The sequence below is a fragment of the Ruditapes philippinarum genome, unplaced genomic scaffold, assembly GCF_026571515.1.
Source record: "Ruditapes philippinarum isolate M1 unplaced genomic scaffold, ASM2657151v2 ctg3633_1_1_1_1, whole genome shotgun sequence".
Lineage (NCBI taxonomy): Eukaryota > Metazoa > Mollusca > Bivalvia > Venerida > Veneridae > Ruditapes > Ruditapes philippinarum.
In genome coordinates this window covers 64,482-76,293 of record NW_026856291.1, presented here as the reverse complement: position 1 = coordinate 76,293, position 11,812 = coordinate 64,482, and the positions used below count along the sequence as shown (strand labels likewise).

At 31.5% G+C, this 11,812-nt stretch overlaps 1 protein-coding gene across 1 annotated transcript; it reads left to right on the top strand.

The window, feature by feature from the left end:
* The first annotated feature begins 1,364 nt into the window (after positions 1-1,364).
* LOC132746096 (carbohydrate sulfotransferase 13-like) lies at positions 1,365-8,611 on the top strand. Its single transcript, XM_060735166.1, has 3 exons — positions 1,365-2,200; positions 2,565-2,620; positions 7,169-8,611. The coding sequence occupies exons 1-3, from the start codon at positions 2,116-2,118 to the stop codon at positions 8,396-8,398; spliced, it is 1,371 nt and encodes a 456-aa protein (XP_060591149.1). The 5' UTR covers positions 1,365-2,115; the 3' UTR covers positions 8,399-8,611.
* Positions 8,612-11,812: the final 3,201 nt, after the last annotated feature.

The window sequence follows — 11,812 nt, the reverse complement described above, 5'->3', positions numbered from 1 at the left end:
TACATTTGCATCTTTCCAACATTAAGGGTATAATTCTGCATTAAAGATATTGATTACATAGAGAAGAAAGAGGGAAGAACAGATGCAGTTTCTCGTAGGATTCTGTTATCAATTCCGTTTGGTCCTGAAGCTTTTTTACGTTTTAAGATCTAAGAACGTCCCTTGCGTAACTCCCTTACCTGAGACATATGATACAATAAGTCATAGAGCTGTTTACCATCATGTAACACTTTTTATGAAAAATAGACAATAATAACCAAATAAAACACTTGCTATGTAATGATATTGCATGTTATATTTTACACCTGACCATCAGGTAAGTGCACATAAACACAAGTATGAATCACAGGCAGCGCGAATTTTCCGAAAAACCACCCACCGACAGCAAACAGAGTCATACTTTATACCTACACCCAGACTTGAATAACATTTGGACATTAATGTAATGCGAATTATTGCTTTATATATCCTACCATATTTACACCACTTTTACTAGTTTCTATATTTGAAACAAGTAGTAGTAACTATTACATACCATCATGTTTAAAACTCGTAAAGAATAGTCATTAAGGGTATTCAGGGTATTTTCACCATAAGAAATACAAGTACAAATAAAAACACCTCTAGAAATGTATATTTAGGAATTTAACTTAAAAGATAAAAAGTTGAAGGGATGTGTAAGGGTTACATCTATGATTGATAATCATGTAAGATCTATGATTAATTGCGTTAACTAATAAACATGTTTAATCTTCATCAGAGTAGTATAAAAGAGTCATGGGAGGATTAGTATTTGTATATGGGGATTTATGCTTCACAAAAAAAATTTGCAAACGTCAAAAAGTGGACTTAAAGCGTGCGGTAATATTTGCAAAAATACATTTAAAAAATTTAATACTGTTTTGTGATATCATTAATTAAGCAGGTACATGTTTAGGATATGCCGTAATTGTAATCGTTCTATTCAGTTGTTTGATACCTTTATCATTTATAAATTTGTTTGAAATATACATTGTATGAATAACCTATTGTTAATATTGTTGTATTATCACGTTAATTGTTTCATTAAAACATTTGTGATTTGTGAAGACCAAACCTTTAAAAAAACAAGCAATGAGGAAAATTAATCTCACTACTTGAAAAATCAAACTTATTAATGTAACATGCAGTATAAAAACGTGTTCTCAAATTATAGCAGAATGCTAAAAAGCCTTAAATTAAATAATATTTGAGTTATCCAATACTTTCAATTATAAATAATTTCAATTCGCAAAAATCGCAAATATTTCCACGTGGCAAATTAAACCACTTATATAGGTTAAGTGTCCCCAACCAAAGTGACGGAGACATAATAACAAAGTACAAAATGACCTGTGACACCTATATACAACTGTCAATCCGGACAAATAAGAAAAGACGGGAAAACAAACTTTGAAAGTATAACTAAAAATATTTTTTCAGCCGATTTTTTAAAATCCATTGTGTTTAATTCCGACCATTGTTTTCTCGTTTTGAGCTGACAAAGTTTATTACTTGGGGACCATACAATGCTTTTCATGAAATGGCACTAGCGTGTCACATTGAAGATCCCATTATCATCGCCATATAAACTTATCTGTGGATGTTTCTAAATTCAAAATTTTACCACTAATTGTTTAACATGTTTAAATGTTGACTACTGATTTAGCCAGTGCAAGGGGACATGGGCTGTAGTTTGCACTTCCTATATCCATTAAAAAGCTCAATTATACGGAGCCTGCAACATTTTCAATTTTGCTGTTTTGGATTTTCTTTAGGGATTTTATTTTCTCTTTATTTTCTCTTATACTTTTGAGTTACTAATCGGATGAAAATCTACGTTTCGCCTGGGATTTATTGGCAGCATATGATTAACTTGACAGAATCTTTTCAACATCTAGAATAATGGTTGATTGAGCATCAAAAGGAAATATAAGACATGCAGAGAAAATATCAATACGAAATTTCTTACTAGTACAAACTACTTTGATACAAATTTCAGGAAATACTATCTTTTGTTTGAGTGTAAATTACTGTATAGATCAAACGTATTGTCCTCCTTCATTTACATGTGCTTTAGGTTTAAAATATCATAAAATGTTTATAGGAATAAAAACATATGTGTGTGTTGTAATTCAAATGCTTATTATTGCATATATGATATATATAATTAAAAATAATGGTAAGTTTTCACTCTGTCATATTTTTTCTTTTAAATATTACGAATTACTTTTGTTTTTATCACATCATATTAGCTCATCCAACTAAAATGCCTTACGAACTGATGCGCTAAAACGAATAACAATTATTGTATGTTGACAAACCCATAAAATGTTAGCAAAAAAGATGCATTGCATTGGTATATGATTACATTTACGTAATAACATTAATCATTCAAATAAAAACATAAAATGATCGACATTCATTCCATTTTCTTGAATAAAACATGTTGATATAGGTTTGAACAAATTATTTCTTATAAATTTCATTGGTGATTTGCAATAACGTTGTTATTTTTAATTTTGTTATTTACTATTTGTTTGCAGATTCTGTTTTCCCCAAAGGTGATCTTTCTCGGTCATCGTTATTCAGGGGCAGTATTGTAAGTGTTTTTCCTTACTGATATTTGAAGTTAAATTGAGACAACCAAACTAAAAAGAATACAACTTATACAGACCTAAAGATAAAAATAAACTTAAGTAAAATATTCCCTAGAATAAAGCATATAGTATGTATCTTGTTATATTGCCTTACATTAATCGCAGGTCATTCAGTTATAAATGTATCAGAGATGACCAGATATTCCATATTGTATAAATTACTGTTATTGCTCTCATTGCGGTTGATAATATCGACTGCCATAATATACTTTGTTTGGTTTTCTTTTTTATTTGCCTTTTTATTCTAGCTTTTTGTAATATCACCCCCTTTTTAACGACAAATGTGAACCTGTGAGCTCACTTTACTAATTGTGCATGCTATTGTTATCCTTACTTTATGCTATACGCTAGCCCGGCCATTTTCGATAAATAAATGCAAAAGAATAACGTAATGAGCGTCTCTATTCATGAAAAGGCAATTTGCTTAGTCTAGATGATGTTTAATAGGCAGTATGTACAGCTTTTTACCCTTTATGACCTTGTGATACATTGGCGGAAAATTGTGCAACACGTGTATTACATATGCATCACAAAACTACAAAGTAAACTCATATAATATGCATACATGCACATTGCTAACCGCTTTTCGTTTTATAGTTGCATTTGTTCATATATTAATACGTGCTTAATAGTATATTAATTAATTGATAATGTTATAAAAAACAAATATATCAGTAAACGGATTTTACGACAACACAAATACCATTTCTTTTCCAAAAAAAAAACAAATGTTCGAAAAAAGTTTTATGACAAATTTAAATATGACAAGAACACATGAATAGAACAATAAGCAATGCTTTTTGTGATACATTGTAGCTGGGTAAGTATATATAATTATCTTGATTATTATTTTACAGAATAATGTGCGTCAAAATTTATGTAAAATGAGTAAAATTTGTTTCATTTAATCACGAAAACATTTATTTTGTTAATTCATGTAAATTATGATAGGGTTTAGTACGTGTTTATATTTTACAGAGAAAAAGACATGCTGTCCATAAATAGAGCATTTTTGAATCTGATTTCCCTCAGAGATATTTTTGTTTATTGTCTTAAAGAGTAACAACGTAGCAAAGCAAGTCTTAGAGGCAAAGCAAATTAAGTCCAGCAATATCGGTATTACAGAAAATTTAAAGGAGCAAAGCAAATTTGAATGCTCTGTATTATCAGATTTTTAACAATTCAAGCATCACAGGATATCCAAAAACACAGGTTATCCAAAAGTTCAAAGAGTACATTAGTTTAGCTGTCAAAGCAAGCCCTTTCAAAATTTATGAAATAGAGAAAAACGGAATCCCTTCACACAGCTCAACACCCAGAAACTGGAAATGTTGCAGACTCGGTTTAATTGAGCATGTTTATGGACGGTCCTTGAAACGCAAGAAGAGCAATGATTATCATCAGCGGTGAAACATTACACACGTCTGATTAATATGAGTTTCCTGGACCTTCTTCTAACAAGGATTACACAAAAATGCAACATTAACTCCGACGAATGAATTGAATTGAGTGTGAGAAGGGTCTTAAACGGAAAGAGTAAGGCATATCAAACGATAGGAAGCCATGATTCTTAAAAAGGAAATGAAGACTCAAAGGAGAAGAGACGAAACGGAAAGTTTACAGCTGATAAATCAATCACGTCCTGAGGTCTTGAGGTATGTATATACGAACACGTTTATTTAAGAAGTGTGTGATTACTTGAGGTTGAAGCTGACCAGAGACGCAATATAAGTACCATGCATCATTGCCAATTCGATGAATTGATATCTCCTTATACCATAAGTAGTCCTTTTTTTAAAAAAGATGCCGGCTGTCGTTTACCATGCGTGTGCTTAAACATATGACTATTGATCTATTCATGAAAATGATTGTAATAGAAATCAAAAGCATAAAGATGATGGCATAAAATATGTTTCATTTCTTTATCATTTGAATAAATAAAAACGTTTTGCGTGATTTAATCAAATAAAGACGATAATAATAAGAAGTAAAACAAAATGAATACAATGTGTGCATTTTTCGTTTACAGTACTAGAAATAATCCCTAGGTAAGAAAGCAAAAAATTACGTCGGCTTGAATTTACTATATTACAATCATTATAAAAATAGGTTTTGGACCTATAAGAAAACGTAAGGTATAATAAATTAATAAATTAGATTTTGTAACAAAAAAGACAATTAAATTTCCTCATGACTACACATTGTTGTCCCTTTGTAAGCGCAACAGTGATATGAAGCGCAGTATTCTATGCTGCCAACAATATATAAGTCCAAATGTATATCACAAAGTTTTTGCCACTTGAAAAGTTTTGGTTGACAAACAAAATACTTATGGCTTTTGTCATATAAGATGTTTTTGAAGGAGGCTATAAGAATTGTTGATGAATGATTTAGAAAGTGCTGGTTTTCGGATGCCCACTTTATGATGATTTTAAATATTTAAATCTTTCAACGACTTGAAATTTGTCGGGTTGTATATCAAGCGCCTGCAAACATTAGACAATATATTTTACAATAAGGCACATTACTGTATTTGAAAACTCTCAGCGAACGTTGCGTTTTAAAACTGAGAAATTAGGTCGCTTCTATGATAACTTGAGGCGGCGTTGGATAGCACTGGATGTCATTTATTCAAAAATAATTTGCAATAATACAGATGAACTATTATTGTTTAAGCAGACATAAATCTATTGGAGAAAAAAATGGAACTCATGCGAATTATGAAGAAATTCTGGGTAGTTTTGATAATCCCTTGTCAAAGAGCATTTTGTTCAAAATTACTCACAATATCTAAATAAAGAGCACCAAAACATGGCAACCCTAATCATGATATCAATCAAAGTATGTGGAGGCAAATGAGTGGAAATTTGAGTCTTAAGTGTGAGACTCAAGTAGTGGACACATGGAGGAAATGGATGATAATCAAAATGATAATATTGCAAAAAACCTGTAAATTGCTCTTTAAAGAAGGACACAAACTTGCTTATTTCCAACAAGACGTGTCATTTGGCGGAAGACTGTCATTTATTAAGATGGAGCAAATAGAGTTTTCGGCACAAAGCGGCCAATATGTACACTAAGTGAATGTATTGAGCTTACAAATGATCAGATAAAAACGAAATCAGATTTTGTTCAGCTAAGACGAGAAAAGATATAGTCCTTCGGACACATTAAGGTATATCAAAATGCTTCTCAAGTACAAGTATTTGTAAGCCGGTGGACGTGAAATTTAGTCAAACGCATCAGCTTTTTAATATTTCCTTGATTCGGTTCAATATTTGCTTTTTGAGTAATTCAGATGCGTATGAAATATTTTCTTGCATTACATTTATAATACATTGCTTTTACCTCTTAATTGTTTTATACAAAAACACGCAATCATAATACACATGTATGTTTGGTTATATTTGATGCATTGTTTTCATTATAATATGATATAATAAAAGTATATCAGTGTTTGATCACAGTCCAGTTAATCATAAAACAAATGTATCGGAATTAAAACGTATTTAAGAACCGAAGCAAATCTTTAGTGATTTATCTTTAGGTAATTTATCTTTAGTCTCAAACGTAAATGAAATAAAAAAACGTGAGAAAATTTGAGTGGCAGTTAATTTAACCATTTCTATAGCAGCATTCACGACCGAAACTGTGTGCCTCATTAGTAAAAATGGATGAAGTGATATTTTTAGGCGTTAGTAGAGGAGCAATGGGAGATCCTTTACGGGCATTGTCACAGCTGAATAACCTTTACAGAGACTCTTACTATGGCTTTGACAAATTGACAAATCTGACTCTTCCAGCTCAGCAAGAAAGGGCTACAAAGTAAGGCTTGATGAAAAAACCTATCATGCATATGTAATGAAAGGCTTTGTGAATTCATATTTTTTAATAAATACGCTTTCCTTTCGCAATAAGAAAGATGAATACTTTAGTGTCAAAGTTTGTGCCAAGAATTTAAGAAATATCATCTACTTTCATTTCGCTTTGCATCATTTAAGATGATTATAACGAGTATCTTATATATTGATTATTAATGTTGACTAGTTTATTCTAACAAGAGGTAAGACATTAATATATGAAGTTAATTTCTCATCACTGCCTTAACGCATAAAGTCGGGTAAGTATTTTGATGAACATTCAACGTATCAGAAATAAAAGTCCACAGAAAAAAAGATATAATCAATAAGGTGGTAAGCATTTAATATTTTTATTTCTTACTATATATGTATAACACTAACGTGCTTCTCAATTGTGGCGTATTTCTTGCCAAATACATCAAACATTTAAGTCATACATACGGTTCTTTCTTTGAATATATGCTAGGCATCCTATATAGTATTTAATTCAGTATGCTACAACGAGCAAAGAGAAAGAGGGGAAGAAGCATATTCAAGTATCATTTTGAATTTAATAAGGTCAATGATATACGAAAGAAAAATGCTCAAACAATCTTAAATACCTTTTTCTAAGTTTCCTTTTTCATTTAGGGAAATGTAACAGCTTTACTGAAGGAGACAGGCAAATTATCAAATCACTGGATTGCGGACACAAAATCAATCCCATTCAGGCAGCGCATATCATCAGCAAACTTGTCAGATCTTGATTTAAACAAAACAAAAATAAGTCTAAAATTTCAGAAACAGGATATGACCATGAAAAAACGATTAACATTGATACGCGAAAAATGTTTATATTATATGAATGACAGATATTGGCAAAAGTTTCGGCAGAGTGGAACAGTTTTTGCCTACGAAAAAAAGCATATATATTTTTGCATGGTACCAAAAGCCGGGAATACATTCTGGAAACGTATCATGATATATATAGGGAAAGAATACCCTGAAAACATGAATATCAAACAACCCTCTGACATCGATAGACACTATGTCCATGAAAGTAAATTCAACAATCTTCAAACATGGAGTGTACAAAATCCTATTACTAGAATGTTGATGTCAAAAGGAAAATCGTTTATGTTTGCGCGTGATCCATTTTCAAGATTATGGTCAGCGTATATTGACAAGTTTCTTCTTCCAGATTTTTGGAAAGCAGACGCTGTGAGTGTTGTGATGAGACTAAGACCAAATGCGACACGCTATGAAAAAAAATGTGTGAATGATGTAACATTTTCTGAATTTCTTAAATTTATTAGTTTGACATATGTCAGAAGTATGAATATCCATTGGGAAAGATTGCATCGTGTGTGTAGCCCATGTCATGAACAATTTGATGTCATCGGTAAATTAGAGTCATTTGCCTCGGATGTCGACTATATCTTGACAAAGTTTAATTTAGATTTCCTAAAACAAAATATATCGGAATATAATAAGGTTCAGGTTGAAATAACAACACTAATTAAATACAATTTTGATTTAGAAATAAAAATTGGGCAACGATGTTTCGACAAAATTGACGTTGCTATGAGACTGTGGTTAGCTTTTCAATTCAATGGTTATATTGATAGACAAACCGTTTTTCCGAAAACCTCTTTGTTAAAGACAAGATTTTATGATAACTCAACAAAGATTTTTCAAGAACTTGTCTTGAGGACAATAGAAGACCAAAATATATTGGGAATTGATATATCTGGACAAAAACGAACAATGATGCAAGAGGCATATAGGAATATACCGAAAAATTTACTAACAGACATACTTTCAATTTATGAATATGATTTTGAATTATTTGGATATAAAAACACTTTGTTTGACGATTAGAAATATGTGCTTTAATATGATGATTAATCTCCTATAAACACTTATGCTTATTTCAAATCTCAATTCTAGATAGTACAATTAATATGATATAATACAAGTATCCATTATAGCAGAATTCTTTTCGTAAAATTGATCAGTTTGTAATCATTTTTCATTTTGTATTGTAAAATAAAATGAAGGACAAGTGTTATTTTTATCTATAAAACATTATAAATAAAAAAAATGTTGTTTCAGTACGACCTGTCTAGTTGAAATAGAAATTTCCTTTTTCCTAATTTTTCTAGTTAAAGCTTGCATCTTATTCAGATTATGTTAACATTATCTTCGATGAATATATTAAGCGTACTATTTCTTCACCATTAGTGTATGGGATAGAAATAAAAATGAAATAATTAACAATATAAATAACTTAACTCAAAATATGTAAAGAATGCTGTTTGAGACATGGCAATGTGAAACTGCAAATAAGAACATGCGTGTTAATGTTCGCACCATCACGGCTTTATTATCGTTTCATCGTGATTATAACATCGGAGTTAGACCATCAGTTCGTCGTGTTTTTATCATAATTCCATTGTGTGTGTATAATTGCGCTTTTAACACCATCGTTTCAGTGTGCATCGCGAGTCTGACGAAAAAAAAACAACACGATTTTCTAAACGAAACACCGTTTGAGACTGTTTAAAAATGAAGTACCTTGTTCCAATCTTACAATCTAGAATACACATCATAATTGAGCTAGCATTGATCGTTCGTTTTTGCTCAAATTTTACTATACATACTGCTCTGAGATTATCATATGATCGTATTTTCGACTTAAGTAAGATTTTAAAGCTGTTCTCATAAATTGTCAGTTCTATTTGTCTAAATCTAACACAAATACTTTTACATTAAGCAATTACAATAGATAGGTTTAATCGTTGCTGGAAAATAGAACACGTAAACAAGTAGCCTGTGTATGTTTGGATTGGATGAGTTATGCCAATTTGATTATGATTACACTTTAATATACAATTAAAATGTATATTTATTCATACATTAAAACTTGTATTAAGTAAAATCTGGATACCTTGGTATTTTGATTTGGTTATATTTGACAGTATTTAGCAAACACAATTTAAAATTATTTTGAATAAAATTCGTATAGTTCCGACTGCATCATTAAATAGTGATAACATGTCGCTGTTAACTGCACTCAGCTTTTTGTCAAATATCAAATTAATAAATTGATTGATTGATTTGACAAAACAGAGTACAGGTCTTTAACAATATATACTTAAATTAAACCGCTCTGTAATTGAATGTGTGCAAAAGTGCATTCACTTCAAGCACAATTGCAACGGAAATAAAATAAATATTCTCCAAGGAAAAAATGAAATGAGATAGGATTAAAAAATAATCAGGAAAAGACCACTAAACATGGACTTGTTACAATATTTAATTAAAGCGAAGGACATATAAGAATAAAGAAACAGTCAATTATCAATACTTAATAGTCTGGCATCAATGATCCAGAAGAAATAGAAACATATAATAACACTGAAGCGAAGTACGTGCCAACATTTATACCTGTCTCACAGCACTTGACACCTGATGATGTGAAGTATGAAAATCTGGAAACAAAGTAATCCCTCGGAAGTTTGAGAAAAACAAAATTACATAAAAAATGCAACGTCCCTTAAGCCTTCTAGCACCGGTTAGAGCGGTACTCAAGAGCGGTACTCAACTCTTAACACTCGATAGTGATGGTATCCTAAAAAGCATGTTCTGAAATAATTTGCATACACAATAATAGTTTTATAAATGAAATTAAATATTAATTATATGTACTAAAGATCTTTTCAAATTTTTATTTTTCAAAAATATCAAGAAAACATTTGCAAACAAAAAACGTTCCCAATTTAGTTTTGGTTGCGCTCATTGAAATTTGCCTTTTTGCCGATCTTGTTTTCCATATTTTACCAGCCAAACGAGCATATATTGTACATTAATATGATACATTTTTGATCTTTGGCACAGAAATGGAAAAGGCCTGTATAAGTAAGTCTCTCTATCTCTCCCTCTCTTCTCTTTCCCTCTCTCCTCTCTCTTTCCCTCCCTCCCTCCCTCTTTCTCTGTCTGTCTGCCTGTATATATATCGCGCTCTCTCTCTCTCTCTCTTTCTCTCTCTCTCTCACACATCAGTGTGATGTATTTGTGCCTTGTGGAGGTTTTAAAATGTGGCCCCGTACATATTATCAAAGATGTCATATTGTCTCTCCTTGAAGATCGTTTAGCACTTTATTATTTTTGTATGTTGGAAAAAATACATACATTTCATGCAATTTACGACCACAACGAAAAAGATGTGTGTTTTGTAAAGGAAAGCATTGTGGTAAATATTAAAAATCGTGACCAAAGAATGAATATAGTGAAAGAAAAAAGGCTTTGTGTTGTCTGGGAAACCACAAGATTACAGACTGTAAGTCTGAATTCAAGTGTAAAATATGCTCACTCAGACATCATACTTGTATTTGTGGAGTAGAAATAGAACCAAATCTACAGGTAAGTATACTGTTATCAGCAATGTGAAAAAAGAACCCCACTTCGGTATTACATTCTGCTAAGTCTACAACATCATGTCCCGTGTTATTAAAGACAGCAGTTTCCATGGTTACCTCAAAAAGTACCTACATTTCTGCCAACATCCTATTTGATGAAGGTTCCCAGAGTCAATTATACGTAAGAGAACTCTTAGTCCGAAAATAAAAATACAGTATATTTAGAAACACCAAAAGAAAATATTCCTGTCAAAGTTTATATATTTCCTGAAATGTCTATGCAACTGCAATCTTATCACAAGCATGCTGGTCACCTAACTTACCTGAAAGGGCTCTAACCCGCACATCCGGTCTCAGCAGGTGAAATTTTTTAGGTCGAGATTCTTATTGGAGCTGATCATTACTGGTACGTTATACAAGTTATTAGAGGAGACGGGCCTTTAGCTATACAATCTTAAGTCGGATACCTTCTATCAAGACCATTAAAACAAATACTCTTATACATTCTACGTCGGTTCTTGTATCCATGATGAGCGTTATAATAATGAAAACACAAGATGTTTTAAATTTAGAGAAACTTTGGGAGATAGAGTCCATTGACTTTGGACAGAAGCCAAATCAACATTTAAACTGTGAGAAAACAAGCGGGTATCAGCACAATTGTATTACTTACAGTAATTGACAATACATTGCCGTATTACAATGGAAAGATGTCCATCTCTTTCTATCAAGTAACGAGATCATAAGCCGACGCTGAACTATGACTGTTATAAAAGATTGAAAAAGAGATCCAGAGCTTCTACAGAAATATTAAGATATAATGATCGAGCAGGGACAGATTTTAGGGAAGGTTGCAGAGCCATTATCTCCTAGT